We start from the raw sequence: 19,182 nt of genomic DNA, 5'->3' as shown, positions 1-19,182 counted from the left end.
AAGATTTTTAGTGGGGGGGAAAGGGGGGTTTTGCGGTGGGAAATAATTTCCCGTTATCCGTTACGGAATAGCAAAATTTTGAATGAAGTGGGAAATAGTTTCCCATTGTCCGATACGGTTACGAACTATTTACTAATTAGTAGCTCCCCCCAGCTTTGCTTGGAATTCAGGTATGGTCTTTTAACGTTATCTTCAAAAATCAAAGAAATAAATAAAAGAAAAAAGAAAACAAAAACAGGCACAGATTTTTTTGTTTAACAGGCAAACGGGCATATATTTTTATTTATGGAAATCAATTAAAATTTAGGTGGAGAACAAACACTGGGAAATAATTTCCCACTTGATAAAACCTACCAAGTTTTTTGTAAATCGTACGTTCAGGCACAAACAATGGGAAATAATTACCCACTTACTAAAACCTTAAAATCTTGGCTAAATCATGTTGTTATCACAATTCTTTTCAAGCAAAACACATGGAAAATAAGTCTAGTTTATGATAGTATTCAGTGTATGCACTTACAAGATTTTTTTTCGCACTTAACCTTAAAACACTAAAAAAAATGTCGTTATTGCAAAAAAATTCACAACATCTGACATTGACTTTGACGTATGGTCACAAATGGCGGCCATTAGAAATGTGTTGCCATTTTTCAAATTCAAAATGTTACTACGATTTTAAATCTGTATGGTTGGTATCGCTGAGTGCTGCCTTTAAAAAGATAAAAAATATTTCGTAAATTAAAATGAAGTGGGAAATAATTTCCCGATATTTGATTAAGGGTTAAATTCAAAAAGATCAGTGCCTAACTTTAGCCATGGTAGTCTAGGTATGTCATGAAATTGAATTGGTTCTTTAGTATTATTTTTCCTAAATAAGGCACATGTTTGACAGTTGTTGCAGAGTTCTTTAATTTGACTTGTCAATCCAGGCCAAAATAGAACGTTTTTAGCTGTGACCTTCATGAATAATTTCTAGCATCATTTTTTGTAATGCTACTGGAATCACAATAAGATTATTTCTTAAAATTATCTGGTCGACTAGGGACAACTCATTGCGAAAATTCCAGAAAGGTTTTACTAATTCATTTAGGTTATTCTTAGAATTTGGCCAACCATTATGTATATAGTCTTTTAAACAGGACAATGTGGCATCCTCGTTCGTTTTCATGGCAATGAGTTGTCGCTTGTCACTTGAAATAGGCAACGAATCTATCATGACCTCAACATGACAAACAATTTCTTTGTTGAATTCTTCATCAAATTCCTTCGTTTCATCATTCTTGTCAACTAGGAAAGAGCGACTGAGAAAATCTGATATATACATTTGTTTTCCAGGTACATACTTAACAGTAATGTCATACCCTTGTATTTTAAGCATCATTCTTTGTAGTCTTGCAGGTACTAAAGACAGGGGTTTTTTAAATAAAATTTCTAATGCCGAATGATCGGTTTCAACTAGGGTATGTTTTCCTAAAATATACTTATGGAATTTGATGCATCCAAATACAATAGCAAACATCTCGCGTTCAACCTGGGCATAACCTTTCTGACATTCAGTTAGTGCCTTAGAAGCGTATGCAATAGGCTGTCTGTCTTGTAAAAGACAAGCGCCTACTCCTTCCGAGCTGCAATCTACCGAAACGACAACATCTTTATTACTGTCAAATAATTTAAGCGTGGGAGCGTTTGTTAATGCCTCCTTAAGTTTATTAAAAGCATTTTCATGAGAAGGAAGCCATTTAAATAATATGTCTTTTTTAAGAAGCTCGCGCAACGGGCTTGTAATAGTCGAGTAATTGTTGATAAATTTTGACAAGTAATTTGTCATTCCTAAAAATCGTTCAAGTTCTTTCTTATCATGAATGCATTTTAATTCGGAAATGGCCATTACTTTAATTGGATCAGGTTTAACCCCTTGGTCACTTACAATCATGCCAAGAAATGAAATTTCTCTACACAGAACTTGGGACTTCTCCCTATTGAATTTGACATTACATTCTTGAGCTCTTTTCAATACATTTAGTAACACTTTATTATGTTCTTCCACCGTGCTGGCATAAATTATTAAATCATCGACATAAAATTGTACATTATCAATATCACTAAAAGTCTCTTCCATGCGTTCCTGAAACGCTTCTGTTGACACAGAAAGTCCAAATGGCAATCGTTTATAGGAGTAGTTACCAAATGGAGTAGAAAATGTGCATAACTTTGAACTTTCTGAGTCAAGTTGTACTGTCCAAAACCCACTGCTACAGTCAAATTTAGAAAAATACTTAGAGCCTGATAACTTATCTAGTATGTCATCAACCGTTGGCAATTGCTTGTGTTTTCTGATAATGAATTTATTTAAATACCGAGGGTCAATACATACGCGTATTTTATTGTTCTTCTTTTTTGTTACAACAGATGAGTTGACCCACTCCATCGGATCCTCATTTTTGGTGATTATTTGCTGTCTCACCATATTGTCCAACTCGTCCTTAAGGCTCTGTCTTAGTGCTATAGGGACCCGACGAGGTGGATCGGCTCTGGGAATTGCATTTTCCTGTAAAACAATTTTATAGGGTTTTTTAAAACAGCCTATACCATTGAACAAATTAGTATACTCTGACATGATTCTATTTGTGTCAGTGTTATTCGAGACATTTATAGTATGAACCATGTTTCTAGTGACTAATTTAAGTTTCATGCAAGATCTTAAGCCTAAAATTGTCATACAATCTGTGCTCACAATAACAAAATCAATGTTATCACACTTTCCATTCTTGAGATAAGATTTAATGGTGCACACACCTTTGACAGGTATGCACTTATCATGAAGTGTCACTAATTTAATGCGCTTAGTAACTATAAATCTCTCATCAAGGTTCAGCGACTTATAAGTAGCTAAGGACATGCAGTTTACCTGCGCACCAGTGTCTAGTTTGACGTTTATAGACTTATTATTTATAATCATAGTCTCAATCCACTCACATTCGCATTCACACTCACTGTTGATACAGCCAACGAAGAAGGACTCCTCGCTGTCGTCTTCAACCTGCTTCTCTGTTATGGCTGCAACCTGTTTGTTTCTGCAAACCTTCGCAAAATGATTAGGAATACCACACTTCTGGCACTTGCAACCTATAGCTGGGCATTGATGCGTGCGATCCCAGTTATTGCCGCAGCGATAGCATTTTCTTGTCTTGACGCTTCTTGTTTTTGAAGTATTGACATTGTTGACGTTATGTACTGGCGCAGTGCTGACGTTGAGCACGGAGGTGGCAGCTATCTCATTCGTTAGTTCCGTAACTTGCTTTTGAGACAATTCCGCAGCTCTGCACATGGTGATGGTCTTCTGCAGCGTCAGATCCTCCGTGCGCAGAAGCCTCTCCTTCATAGCGGTATTAGCTAGACCTATAACGATAACGTCTCTCACGAGTTCCTCTCTCTTGTCACTGAAGTTGCATGTCATACTTCTGTTCTGAAGGTCAGTAAGGAAATCGTCGAAGGACTCTGTAGCTCCTTGTGCCCTTGTAAAAAATTTGTGGCGTTGCATCGTGATGTTAACTTTAGGAATGAAATATGCATTAAATTTCTTTAGGACTTCTTCAAAGGTTTGCTTTGGCTCCAAATTAAACGAATTGTATATTTCTACACCCTTGTCACCCATGTTATGGAGCAGCAGAGCTGTTTTACGGTCATCGGAAACAGCTTCAAGGTCCTCGGCAAGAAGAAATATTTTAAATTTTTGGACCCACAATTTCCAATTCTCTTCCATAGAATCCGTGAATTCTAATGGTCGTATGTATGAGTAAGCATGTCCCTGCTTGTGTTGTGGACATTGTGATGCCGGCGAATTTGCCGCATTTGGTGAAATTTTACTTGACTCACCCATTTTTGTATTTCACACTTATTATTTTATACTTCTGACACCATATTTGTTATTTTAAAGGTTAGTAAATTATAAGACCACATTATTGGTAGCCATCTTTTATTCAACAAGTTCCAAATCCTAATTCGACCATAAACTAAAACCATAGACTATTACCATAACGTAACACTAAGCAGGATAAAGAATTGCAGCAGTTAGTTAAAGTAATTAAGTCCGGGTGGCCAACACATAAAAATAAAATAAATATATTGTTAAATCCCTATTGGGATGTGAGGGATGAACTCACGGTTGCATTTGGAATAGTTTGGAAAGGAAACCGCGTCGTAATTCCTAAATGTATGCGTACAGAGATGCTCAAAAAAGTCCATATAGGGCACTTAGGTATAGAAAAATGTCGATTAAGAGCTCGGGAGATTATGTACTGGCCGAATTTAAATTCTCAATTATTAGACTATTTGTCGCGGTGCCAGGCGTGCCTCACTTATAGAAAGAAAAATAGTAAGGAGCCCCTTATGCCACATGAAGTGCCCGAGCGAGCGTGGAGCAAAGTAGGTGTAGATGTATTTCACTATGGCGGGAAATCGTTTCTATTACTAATAGATTATTATAGCAGAAGGCACAATTTGCAGAGGTAGTAAAATTAAAATGCTTAAGAACCGATTATGTTATTACTAAAATAAAAACTATTTTTAAAAGGCACGGTATTCCCGAAATACTTATGAGCGACAATGGCCCAGAGTTTAGCTCAAATAGTTTTAAACAGTTTTCCAAAGAATGGTTTTTTCAGCATGTGACGTCATCCCCTGGGTTTTCCCAGTCAAATGGTCAAGTCGAGCGATTCGTACAGGTGATTAAAAACATGATGCGTAAAACTACGTTTGATAACACAGATGTAAACTTAGCCTTACTGGAATATGCAAACACTCCCATATCATTTAGTATTCCATCCCCGGCGGAACTATTTTACAACAGGAAATTGAGAAGTATAGTTCCATGTTCACCTAATTTATTGATGCCAAGAATACAGCAAGATGTTGTCAAAAACTTGAAGGCCCGCCAGTACAAACAAAAACTTTATTATGATAGGGGAGCACGAAAATTACCGGAGTTACACATTGGTCAAAAAGTAAAGGTTAGACATAACGATTCATGGATAGCTGGCACGATACTCAAAAAGCTGAGATTTAGGTCTTACGTTGTAAAATTACAGTCAGGAACACAGTTAAGACGTAACAGAAAACATATAATTGTTGATTCACAGTTTAGGGTTGACAATGAATTGCTGCGGGCAAATTATGATGACATAATTATAGGTAATAAAGATAACGCACAGCTGATCAGTGCGCCCACAGTCCCCTCCGCAATCGCCCAGCACCGGTTCTAATGGAATATAATGTTTATAAAAGTGTTGTGTACTTTATGATAAATAAATTAAAAAAAAAAAAAACGTTCCCATAAACAATACTTACCGAACTACTCGTTCCGGCAGGGAAGTACGACCTCCTGATCGGTGGGGATTCCCAGCCACACCATGAACTACATCCAGTGAATCCAATCCCGGTGAAATTTGTTAATGAACAATGAATTAAAGTTTAGATTATGATGTACATAACTTTTACTGTTAGGTAAAGGAAATCAATTGCATGTCTTTGTAATATTAAACTTACCGTAAAGTTTTTTTTATTTAAGAAGGTACCTAGATTTTAACTTAAATTACTTATTTATACAAATTTTACCTATAAATGAATTGAAATGTATTTTTCATTGTAATTATTACTTTATTCTTCCCAATGTTATAAATGTTATGCCAATGAATTGCAATGCATTTTTGTTATTTTACACTGATGTTTTTTTTAATGAAGTGAGAAGAATATTATATAAAACTTATTGCATGTTCAGAAAGGAATGTATTATAGTCAATAAGTTAATAATGTAGGTATGTCAACTTATATTTTATTTTGATGTTATGTGTAAAATGTATACTCAATCATAATTTATATTTTCGTTTTTTTTTTATTAAAAAAGGGAATTGTCATATATTAGCATGCGGAGGGTTGTTGAAGAAAATAATAAACCAGTCTTAAAGCAGTGCTCGTCTTTGACTCACGTTCCCTGTGCCCTTACATATCAAACACAGTCACAGAATAAATAATAAATAATAGTACGTGGCGCAAACGCGAGTAGGCGTCCGTTCCGTAGCGGTGCGCGGCAACTCTAATGCTAGACACCAAAATTGGTGTGGGCCGCATGTACTTCTAGCGACGCGACGAAATCGGAGTGAGCCACGCCTGATTTAGTCCTGTGCAGTAGACAGTGTCTCTGCCAGACTTACCACATCGCTTTAAAAAAAACCTAATCAGGCTCTTGAATTTCAAATTCCGCTCAAATAGATCATCATGTTCAGGCCGATTACGATCAGACAGAGCAATTTCACCAAATTGCATCGATTTTACGTCTTATTTCAATAACAGATTATACCTAAGATGTAAGCATGATTGGCTAGACAGGTGAGTCAAAGATCATATAAATCCCGAGATCGCTTATTCGACCCCGCAATAAATTCTTCGGTGTCGCCGCGTGACGCCCATATTTCACTATCTGGCTCACACACGCTGCTCTATTCGAGGGTCGGCTAAATCATATGCTGGTTTTGAATGGTTTTCTTTGTTTATTAGTTATTTACGGGTGTGATTTAACTGGCCTGCCAAAAAAGTTACATTTTGGTGAGCAAAAGTTTAACTTAATTTAAGTCTTGCTGACCATAATATTTATTTTTACTTGACCATTATTAATATCCCATTATTAAGCATCTACCTTCTAACTCGGCCAAAAGAACTAAAAAAAATATCCATTAGGATCTTCCTTTCAAATTTTGATTCCAATTTAGTCAAATCTGGCCTAATTTAATTGTACTAAGCTATCATTTTGTGGCGCCATTGTATAAATTATAATTTAATGACATCATTCATTATGGATATTCCCCGGTTAGAATTAGCATGCGCAAATTGTCCTATAATGAGATTCATACCAATGATGAACGAAACGAAGGAATAGCTTTAGGGAAAGGCTTCTAACAAGGTAGATCAACGATCAGGTTTATTTATTTTACAATGTTTTTGTTACATTTAGTTAAGTTTCCTTCATGTTTACAAACATTACTAACATGTACTTATACTCTCCAATTGTTCAAAGCACGGATTATGTACTGCTTTCTTGCCTAGTAATAGTTTAACCTCACCTTCTTCCACATGTTATATTTGACCTATCGTGATTTTTTCTTGGTTTTCCTGAAAACCAGCTCCATGGCTAAGTATCTTAGTCAACGGCATATTATACTGAGTGCACCCATTTTGTTGTTAGAATGTATAACAAATAAGACTAATTATAAGTTGAAACTATTTTTATTAATTGAAACATTAAGGAACTAATAAACATAAATATTGGTTCCAAAGCTTCCGGTGCAAAAGTGCCAATAATGCTGGCAGCATTACCCAACTAAATAGCTATTAGAACAGCCTAAAATAGGTAATTTAGATAAAACAAAGTTGTATCAATACTATATTCACGTTTTGTGGCCGTGGCGCGGCAGGCGAAGTGTCGCACCCTCGCGTCCCATGCTGATTTCGGTGGCCGTGGCGCGGCGCGCGAAGTGTCGCACCCCACCCTCACGCTCCATGTTTTCGGTGGCTGTGGCGCGGCGGGCGAAGTGTCGCGTCCCGCGTTTTTCGCTAGTTTTAATCAAATTCCCAATCACCGGCAACAAACAAACATTGCACAGCATTTTTAGGACAGCTAATTCACTGACAAATACTTAAGGTGTTTTGCTTCTGTGTTGCCCCAAAGCCCAATATCCCAAAGGGCATTCCACAAAAATATATATTTTGTAGGGAACGTGACAAGTATGGCAGCTATGATAATGAAGTGGAAAAATATACGAGTAAATTATATTATACGGCTGAATTTAAGGCCAAGTTATCAAACGCTATTAACGCCAAATATTGGTTTATCAGGTTTATCAAGAGTGTTAAAAAATAGCGTCACAAATCAAATTATTTTCTGTTTTCTTTAAATTTCACTCCATTTAGTCCAAATGTCTTCACATGTACATTACTAAAAGAGACTAGTAAATATTCAAGACGGAAAACTTCAGTAAAACTCGTTGACCGCTTGTCATCAAGCCGTATGATTGTTTGCCACTGATGTAGAATAAAAAACTTGTTTTGTACACGTGCCTGCAAAATAGGCCAAGAACAGAAATTATTTAAATTGTCTTCGGTTACCGCGATAGTTAATCGTGAAATAAAATGTCTTCAATACCAGTTAAGGGGCCCACTGATTAACAGTCCGCCGCGCCGGACGGTATCGGTCTGTCAGTTGTTTGGAACTGTCAAAATTTTGTTCGAACTGACAGGTCGATACCGTCCGGCGGACTGTTAATCAGTGGGCCCCTTTAGTAGTTTTATTTCAAAAATTATTTTATTCAAAATAACGTTCACAGTTACCGTTTAACCGTTAGCCAAGTTGTCAACAAATAACAAATCATTGCCCCGCAAGTTAAGCGTGATCAAAGGCATAATTACCGTTAATCCGACAATTGGCAATAGTTGATTAACCGTTGATTGCCCGCGTTCTAGTTATTCATGTGTGTTCACAGATCTAGAGCTTTGCTTGTGTCATATTAATTAAATATGGATTAAGATCCGATGTGGGTAGGTACTTTAGGATGATTCATGTTTGTATCGGAAAAATTCAAGATAATCAAGCAATTCTAACTGAAATAGATGTCATTGATATTGTTGTTGATATTGCTGTCGATTTTCGTCTCATAAATCATAATGAAGAAATCTGTATATTCAAGACAATTTTAAAAATGCAGTGTGTCAAAGTGCAATAATACCTTTGAATTTCATGATATCAGAGATTCAAAAGTCTGAATCTTTTCAACAGATATGTACTGTCAGCGGCAGATATAAGTAGTAGTAGTAGTAATCACTTTATTGTACACAACACAGGTTTACATAATATTTACAGAAATATAGTGTATGTGTACCTTACACAGGCGAACTTATCCCTATAAGGGATCTCTTCCAGCTAACCTGGCTAGCTAGATATAACTGAGTGATACAGAATTATGTGATTGTCAGAGATTTACGGATCTTATCGTTTATTAAAATTTGAACTAACGACAACTAAAGAATTGATGATGAACGTCTCTTAAATGTTTTTTTTATTGTGTATGTGGCAAACGAGTAGACGAATCACCTCATGGTAAGCAAATACCGTTGCCCGTTGCCTTAGGGGTTACAAGGCGTTTCTGGCCCTCAAATGAGAGTAATGCGCATTTTTCTTGAAGGTTTGAAGCTCGCATCGGTCTGAGATAACGCGGGCGACAGTTTATTCCACTGTTTAGCTGTACGAGGCAGGAAGTTTCTGGTGAAACGCACAGTAGAGGACTGCCAATCATCTAAGTGGTGACTCTGAAAATTTTGTCGCGTTAGTGACGTGCCGGTGTGAAATACTTAGTGATCCAAAAGACTCGAGCCCTGTGAGCCTTTTTTTAGGGCTCCCCTCATCTCTTGACGCCTAAAAGGCTAAAAGCCTTTTTTATTTCATTAGTAAAATAGGCTTTTAGCCTTTTAGGCGTCAAGAGATGAGGCGAGCCCTAAAAAACGAGCTAGCAGGGCTCGAGTCTTTTGGATCACTAGAAATACTGGCTTTTGTCTGGCTTTTTTCATACAATAAAATTGATGTTACAAGGCTCTAATATGCCGATTTTGTCTGTAATGGTGTAGCTGTTACAGTCTGTGCGCTCAAATTGTTTGCGGCTACCCGTTCTATCGCAAATGTTAGCACCAGCGCGCGTTTGCTACTCTGCTCTCCCTATTATCTATGGTAGATAAATTTGGGTCTCAATTGAACCAGTTTCTGCATGAACTTAAGGAACGTATTGATGCAAACATACCTACACATTACACAAATAGATTACTGAAACATTAGATTAAGACTATTTTTTTTTATTATTTTCAATAAAAAAAACGGGAGCCAACCCGCACCAAATACTTATTGAAAATCGAACCTTGTAGATGTAGATGTGTTGAGGTGGGTTGGTTCCCGTTTGCAAAAATACGTGCGATTCATGTAGTCTCCCTCAATGGTTTTTGTAATTCAGCCTAAAGCGGTTTTGAATGATTCACGGTTAGTTTCACTTGACTTATATCGACCGGGATATCAACGAGTGTGAACGCGACCAGACCAACGAGTGTGAATGTGACCAAACCAACGAGTGTGAACGCGACCAGACAAACGAGAGTGAACGCGACCAGACCAACGAGTGTGAACGCGTCCGGTGGTAACGTTGAAAGCGAACGCAGCCGACGCGCACGAATGAGGGTAGACCGAGCGCGGTCTACACAACTTTGACACCCACCCGCTGTCGTCAGTTACCCGTGAACAAGATGCATGTAAGTCACGGTCAATCAAAGTTGCTGCCTGTATTAATAATATTTGCAGCAGCAATGCAGTCGGCAGCAATGTCGCGCCGCAGTACTGCAGCAGTAATGCAGCAGTTATGCTGGTGTAGTCTTAATCCAAACAGTACAGTCACCTGCAATAATATGTTACTCATCGAAGGCCGCAAAAATATGTGACACGCTCTTATGACTCTACAAATAAGATCGAGTCAGATATTTTTGCGGCCTTCGTTGTGGAACATATTATTGCAGGTGACTGTACCTTTATGTCTCCAGTGTTTAATTTCATTTTAGGCAATATCTACGTAAGTGATAGGAATACTGAGCCATGGTTCGCTGCTGTTTTTTATTATTGATTCTGTCCTTCAATCTCGAAAACAATAGTTTCGATTATACGACGTGCTAACAACTAGTTTGCGTGTAAAATTGCTTTAAAATTATTACGGTTTTTGACTTTGAAGTACAATACAATACAGTACCTACTTTTTACTGCACACCTCAATACCTCGTAAGGCCCTGCGTACTTGAACAAGTACAAATTAAATTCGAGTTATGAACTCTTATAGAAATGAAAGTAAGTTCCAAATTCAAAAGCGCCAAATTTGGCTTGGGTCTTACGAGGAAGGTATGATACAAATTATAATCTCAAAAGAAGAGGTTAGGTACACAATCATCGGTATTATCGCTAAAAAGCTCTCCTCCAGACAACCTTTGAGTAGGCAGTGTATTAACTGCAAATAATATTCAGAATTAAGTAGGTGATACAAATACTAGATATCTACGTAATCAAAATTGATAAAGGCATAAACGAATTTGAAATTTTTGTGTCTATTTGTATAATCTAATATAGCCTAACGTCCTTATTATAGGACAAAATATAGGTCAAACCGTGAGCGGGTTATGTTCCGTTTACCTTGACATGAACATATTTGTAATGATGTCACGTACCCGTACTGTCATTAAATTCTTTACAATAAAGCCTTTGAGAGCAACATGCCCTCGCTTTGACTTTAAAATAGGAATTCTAGTGAATAGGATAGGGAAATGTAGTATTTTTCACATAGCTTACTCTTAAAGAACATTATACATATCCCTACGAATACCATAAATGCGAAGGTAACTCTTTATGTATGTCTCTCTTATAGTTAGTTTTTTTTAGCATTAGAAATAAGGTAAACAATCTTGATGTGTCTTTTAATTGAAAAACACGTTTTAAAAATAAGTTACGGCAAATATGTAATAATTATGAATCTAATACGATCATTTATATTCTTCTGCTTTCATAAGTAATAGTAACTGATTTTTAAAAAGCGTTTTGCAATTAAAAGACATGTTAAGATCGCTTACCTTCTTTCAAGTTCTTTCTAATGCTAAAAAAAACGAACTATAGGTAGGTTAGATGGAGTAAGACAAACACTGGGGCAATAGTAACACTTGTAGGGAATCCTCATAATGTTACTCTTGCCCTGAGTAAAATAAACTATGTTTGTCTTAGCGCCAATCCGACCTTATAACTTGCCTCTTCACGCTTTGGCCGTTAAACTGATTTAGATGAGATTTGGTAACGGTAGAGATAGCCTGAGTCTCGGATACCGACACAGGATAGTTTTTACAAGCTTTTATTTAGTTTCACCTGACCGTTGTCTGTCTGTGTGTAATCAAATCTTGCAAGTTTTTGATCCACTTTCAGATTTCCGATTGAGCTGAAATTTTGCATTCATACGTAAGTCGGGTGACAATGCAATATTATGGTGTCATCGAGCTAATCTGATAATGGAGACCGGAGATGGCCATAGGAACTATGTGATAAAACAACGAAACCTAATTGTGTTTGGGTTTTTAGAATTGTCTCGATGAGCATTACTTGCCTGTGGAAAGAAAAGTACAGTCAGAGATAAAAGCTTGTACCAAAACTGAAATTTTTGCCAAAGACTTATTATTCTGGGGTTTAGCTTACCATGGAAGTAACTGTTATATTCAAATACTTATTCTACGCATACGAAGTCGTAGGCAGAAGCTAGTAAATCATAAATATTTCAATGCTGTATTAATTTAAGTAAGCAAGATAATTAAAACGTTTCTGAATGCCAGACACAAGTGGCAGTGGGCGGGGGACATTGCTCTTTGGTCTTTGAACTACAATTAAACAATATTAAAATTATTTTAAGCGCGACTCACGTATTAATAAAACTAATAAACGCTCGACGTTTTTCGATCCACTTTTGACCGACAGTTTTTTTATACATGTAAGTTATAATTATATCACACCGCTGGATAAAAATGGGCCACCTGTTTTTTATAATTGTATAATGGGGAAAAATTATTGGACATTTGTTACGGCACGACAACTTCTTTAAAACCATCATAGAAGGCAAGATAGAAGGAAAGAGAGGCAGGGGCAGACCAAGACGTAGCTATGTAGACCAAATAAAAGAAAAAGCTGGTGTCGTGTCGTATCAAGAGGTCAAAGCTATGGCTTATGAGAGGGAGAAATGGAAAATACTCCACCGACTAGAGGATACCTCTTAAATTGAAGAAGAAGAATTATATATTATGTTAGTTTGTAAGGTATGTATCTATGGGCCTTAGTAGCCTGAAAATAAATGCTTTGATTTGATTTGATTTAAACACAATAATAAGGGATAAATAAAAAAAGTTAAAATCTACAGCCCCTTAACTTTGTGGTAATGGTATGTCCTCAGGAGAGACGTGAGGACTTTTAATAAATTAGACCAGTCATTATTTTGTAATAACATAGTCTTAATCAATTATCGTTACCTATTTTGGTCTAAAACAAACAAAAAATGTGTGCATTTAAAGGAGCCCACTGATTACCGATTACCAGTCCGCCGGACGATATCAGCCTGTCAGATACGCAAAATCTGACAGCTCCGAACAACTGACAGGCTGATATCGTCCGGCGAAATGGTAATCTGTGGGCCCCTTAAAACACTGAAAACATATAAAGGTTAACAACTTCAGCGAAAAACTAAATGTACAGTATAAAATGCACCTGCTACAATTTCATATTTAGAGAATATTATGGTAACAAGGGCTGTTTGGAGTGCCATATGAAATTGTATTTGTCTCGTACACAAGTCTTCACATTGCCTCGACACTGACTGGAAGTTGGGCAAACCAATTTAACTAAGACCTTGAGATTTAAAGCAATTCTACGTAGTCAAATATCAACTTATACTGGTTTTAGTGTGAATGGCGGTAACTCTCAAAGGTTGACGTTCCCGACGGACCATTTGCTGCGAAACGTGGAATAAAAGGGAATATTTTAAAACTTTGAAAGATATTCATGAAAACAACAGATTTCTGAAAGGAGATATCATTTACAGAGGACAAACTCGCTAGTACTTAACTTATATGTTTATTATAAAATATTAATGAGCATTTAGTGGACACTTGAAAGCAATGGACTATTAAATTATGTATATGAAATCTACCTCTTAAACGATATGTACCTAGAAATTTGTATTCACATACACTGTAGGTGATTATCTCATATAATAAGGTTGATCATATTAAGAAAAAATTGCAGACGGTGTCAAGTACCTCTTATTTTAAAATTGTTTTTTTTATTGAAATACGAAAATATAAAAGATAAAAAATTAAAAATGTTGCCGGTCAAATCTAATTTAAGATTAATTAACTAACTTAACAAATATTTTATTCGTTAAGTTAGTTTTACTCATTCTTAGATTTATTTTAGTTTATAATTTCTATGTTTAATCTATTGTAATCTAAATATTTGGGTTTCTGATATGTATTGACGCTGTACCTGCATGCTTCAGTAATAAACCAGTCATTGGTCCGAACGGTTGTTTTACTAAATACCTCACTGGCGACGACGCGAGAGTACCCACGCATTTAAAAAATAAATATGGCGAATTCTTATCTCGGTTCTTTGCCTAATTTCGACTACAAATCCGGAGAATGGTCTATTTTTAAAGGCAAATTAACTCAGTTTTTCAAAGTAAATGTTAATAGTATTACAGCCGATAACAAATGTGCAGTGTTAATAACGCATCTTTCGGACGATTCGTATCGCTTGGCACGTAATCTCGTGTACCCTCGTGATTTAGAAGCGCATACGTATGACGAACTTATTGCTGTTTTAGATAAACATTTTAAAATTAAAAAGTGTTCGTTTGCTAATAAGGCGAAGTTCTACAGTGCGACGAAGAAACCAGACGAGTCTTTAGGAGACTGGGCGGCGCGGCTACGCGGGTTGGCAAGTCATTGCGACCTGGGCACCGCCCTGGAGACGGTGCTGACGGACCGTTTCGTCCTCGGTCTGGGTTCTGGCCCCGAGCGCGATAAGTTGTTTGAACAAGACGCGGCGACCCTTACGTTCGCCAAGGCGCTGGAGGTCGCAGAGCAAGCGGCTAGTGCTAGGCAAGCCCAGGCGGTGGTAGGCGAGAACGGCAATATCGGCAACGTGCCGATAAAGGAGGAGCCGGTTTTCCGTGCGGCGAGCGCGGCGAGCCGTGGGCGCGGCGGCGCCCGTGGTCGCGCCAGCCGCGGTGGCGGAGCTGGTGCCGGTCGTGTTACGGATATCGCATCGGGTTCCAAATGGCATGAACGTGATGACGTCAGTAGGTGTAATATTTGCGGTATGAAGAACCACAGTGCGGAAACGTGTCGTTATAAAGGTTATAAGTGCGGCAAGTGCGGTGTTAAGGGACACCTAAAGAAAGTATGCAAACAAAGATTTCACAATATCCAAGCACAGGAAGGAGAATCGGAAACTTCTTGCGAGGACTGTGAGGAGTGTGCGCTATACAATTTAAGGTATGAACATTACGATCCCATTATTTTAACTGTATTAATCAACGGTGACAAATTTTATATGGAACTAGACTCGGGTTCAGGTATAAGTGTGATTTCCGATAAATGTTATAAACAATATTTTTCTCATATTCAGTTACATGAGTGTAACATTAAATTATGTGTTTATAACGGGCATAAAATGACGCCAATGGGTGTATTGTTAGTAAATGCTGAGTACAATTCAATTAAAGACGTCCTTAAGATATATGTGATACCTAAAGGAGGTCCACCCTTAATTGGTCGTGATTTTATGACTAAATTCGGCATTAAAGTTACTACTGAGGAATATTATAATAATAATAGTATAGCCACTGACCATTACGCCGGGGAGATTCAACAATTATTACATTCTTATGCCGATTTGTTCAGCGAGGGATTGGGAAAATTTAATAAATTTAAAATCTCACTGCGCCTTAAAGAAAATGTTGTACCAGTTTTTTTTAAACCCCGACCAGTTCCCTTTGCCCTTAAGCACAGAGTTGATGAGGAACTCGAACGCCTTGTTGGTTTAGGTATATTAGTACCGGTGAACTTTTCAAAGTACGCGACTCCAATTGTTCCGGTTTTGAAGGAGAACGGGAAAATTAAAATTGCAGGCGATTATTCGGTAACGCTAAACAAACACTTGGTTATTGACAAATATCCTATGCCGCGTATAGAAGAAGTGTTCGCGAAATTAGGAGGCGGCGAACGTTATACAAAGCTGGATTTGAGCAATGCGTATAATCAATTCGTATTGAGTGACGAGTCCCGGGAGCTCACTACCATCAGCACCACGCGAGGGTTGTTCCAATACACCAGGCTCGTATATGGTCTGGCCAATGCGCCGGCTATATTTCAGAGAACAATGGAGACCCTGCTGGTAGGAATAGACGGAGTGAGCATCTGGCTAGATGACGTGTGTATCACAGGGCCGGATAAGGCGACTCATTTGGAAAGGTTGCGTGAAGTTATGTTTCGAATTAAAGACGCCGGTTTAAAATTACAAAAAGATAAGTGCGAGTTTTTTAAATCGAGCGTCACATATTTAGGTTACGTCATTGACAAAAACGGCCTTCGAACATGTCCAAAAAAGATTGAGGCAATAGTTAATGCCCCTCGCCCAAATAATGTTCTGGATGTTAAGCGGTTTTTAGGGTTTATTAATTATTATCGGAAGTTTATACCGCGCGCCTCGAGTGTACTTAATCCGTTGCACGAGTTACTTAAGGTCGATGCTATGTGGAGATGGGGCCCCGAGCAAGAGGGGGCATTCATCGCCATTAAACGTGAAATGGCTTCAGGCCGGGTTCTAACTCATTTTGATCCGGAAGCGCGACTGGTTTTGAGTGTTGACGCGGGACCCGCCGGTCTGGGTGCCGTAATATCGCTTGGGCCGGAAGGTCACGAGCGACCCCTGGCTTTCGCCTCCCGGGCACTTACGCCCAGCGAGAAAAACTACAGCCAAGTGCACAAGGAAGGAAGTTTCGATTATACGACGTGCTAACAACTAGTTTGCGTGTAAAATTGCTTTAAAATTATTACGGTTTTTGATTTTGAAGTACAATACAATACAGTACCTACTTTTTACTGCACACCTCGATACCTCGTAAGGCCCCGCGTACTTGCACAAGTACAAATTAAATTCGAGTTATGAACTCTTATAGAAATGAAAGTAAGTTCCAAATTCAAAAGCGCCAAATTTGGCTTGGGTCTTACGAGGAAGGTACGATACAAATTATAATCTCAAAAGAAGAGGTTAGGTACACAATCATCGGTATTATCGCTAAAAAGCTCTCCTCCAGACAACCTTTGAGTAGGCAGTGTATTAACTGCAAATAATATTCAGAATTAAGTAGGTGATACAAATACTAGATATCTACGTAATCAAAATTGATAAAGGCATAAACGAATTTGAAATTTTTGTGTCTATTTGTATAATCGAATATAGCCTAACGTCCTTATTATAGGACAAAATATAGGTCAAACCGTGAGCGGGTTATGTTCCGTTTACCTTGACATGAACATATTTGTAATGATGTCACGTACCCGTACTGTCATTAAATTCTTTACAATAAAGCCTTTGAGAGCAACATGCCCTCGCTTTGACTTTAAAATAGGAATTCTAGTGAATAGGATAGGGAAATGTAGTATTTTTCACATAGCTTACTCTTAAAGAACATTATAGATATCCCTACGAATACCATAAATGCGAAGGTAACTCTTTATGTATGTCTCTCTTATAGTTAGTTTTTTTTAGCATTAGAAATAAGGTAAACAATCTTGATGTGTCTTTTAATTGAAAAACACGTTTTAAAAATAAGTTACGGCAAATATGTAATAATTATGAATCTAATACGATCATTTATATTCTTCTGCTTTCATAAGTAATAGTAACTGATTTTTAAAAAGCGTTTTGCAATTAAAAGACATGTTAAGATCGCTTACCTTCTTTCAAGTTCTTTCTAATGCTAAAAAAAACGAACTATAGGTAGGTTAGATGGAGTAAGACAAACACTGGGGCAATAGTAACACTTGTAGGGAATCCTCATAATGTTACTCTTGCCCTGAGTAAAATAAACTATGTTTGTCTTAGCGCCAATCCGACCTTATAACTTGCCTCTTCACGCTTTGGCCGTTAAACTGATTTAGATGAGATTTGGTAACGGTAGAGATAGCCTGAGTCTCGGATACCGACACAGGATAGTTTTTACAAGCTTTTATTTAGTTTCACCTGACCGTTGTCTGTCTGTGTGTAATCAAATCTTGCAAGTTTTTGATCCACTTTCAGATTTCCGATTGAGCTGAAATTTTGCATTCATACGTAAGTCGGGTGACAATGCAATATTATGGTGTCATCGAGCTAATCTGATAATGGAGACCGGAGATGGCCATAGGGACTATGTGATAAAACAACGAAACCTAATTGTGTTTGGGTTTTTAGAATTGTCTCGATGAGCATTACTTGCCTGTGGAAAGAAAAGTACAGTCAGATATAAAAGCTTGTACCAAAACTGAAATTTTTGCCAAAAACTTATTATTCTGGGGTTTAGCTTACCATGGAAGTAACTATTATATTCAAATACTTATTCTACGCATACGAAGTCGTAGGCAGAAGCTAGTAAATCATAAATATTTCAATGCTGTATTAATTTAAGTAAGCAAGATAATTAAAACGTTTCTGAATGCCAGACACAAGTGGCAGTGGGCGGGGGACATTGCTCTTTGGTCTTTGAACTACAATTAAACAATATTAAAATTATTTTAAGCGCGACTCACGTATTAATAAAACTAATAAACGCTCGACGTTTTTCGATCCACTTTTGACCGACAGTTTTTTTATACATGTAAGTTATAATTATATCACATCGCTGGATAAAAATGGGCCACCTGTTTTTTATAATTGTATAATGGGGAAAAATTATTGGACATTTGTTACGGCACGACAACTTCTTTAAAACCATCATAGAAGGCAAGATAGAAGGAAAGAGAGGCAGGGGCAGACCAAGACGTAGCTATGTAGACCAAATAAAAGAAAAAGCTGGTGTCGTGTCGTATCAAGAGGTCACAGCTATGGCTTATGAGAGGGAGAAATGGAAAATACTCCACCGACTAGAGGATACCTCTTAAATTGAAGAAGAAGAATTATATATGTTAGTTTGTAAGGTATGTATCTATGGGCCTTAGTAGCCTGAAAATAAATGCTTTGATTTGATTTGATTTAAACACAATAATAAGGGATAAATAAAAAAAGTTAAAATCTACAGCCCCTTAACTTTGTGGTAATGGTATGTCCTCAGGAGAGACGTGAGGACTTTTAATAAATTAGACCAGTCATTATTTTGTAATAACATAGTCTTAATCAATTATCGTTACCTATTTTGGTCTAAAACAAACAAAAAATGTGTGCATTTAAAGGAGCCCACTGATTACCGATTACCAGTCCGCCGGACGATATCAGCCTGTCAGATACGCAAAATCTGACAGCTCCGAACAACTGACAGGCTGATATCG

General features: G+C 37.4%; 1 protein-coding gene across 1 annotated transcript; it reads right to left on the bottom strand.

The window, feature by feature from the left end:
- Positions 1-966: 966 nt before the first annotated feature.
- On the bottom strand, positions 967-3,952 carry LOC134675532 (uncharacterized). The gene is made up of 2 exons (XM_063533797.1): positions 2,977-3,952; positions 967-2,548 (listed from the first exon to the last, which is right to left on the bottom strand). Coding segments are annotated over exons 1-2 (906 nt in total). The 5' UTR covers positions 3,881-3,952; the 3' UTR covers positions 967-2,546.
- Positions 3,953-19,182: the final 15,230 nt, after the last annotated feature.

The sequence above is a fragment of the Cydia fagiglandana genome, chromosome 22, assembly GCF_963556715.1.
Source record: "Cydia fagiglandana chromosome 22, ilCydFagi1.1, whole genome shotgun sequence".
In the NCBI taxonomy this organism is placed as follows: domain Eukaryota; kingdom Metazoa; phylum Arthropoda; class Insecta; order Lepidoptera; family Tortricidae; genus Cydia; species Cydia fagiglandana.
This window is presented reverse-complemented; position numbering and strand designations above follow the sequence as displayed.

Excerpts from the sequence above, each read along its gene's own strand:
- LOC134675532 (XM_063533797.1), bottom strand. The coding sequence starts at position 3,880 with ATGGGTGAGTCAAGTAAAATTTCACCAAATGCGGCAAATTCGCCGGCA.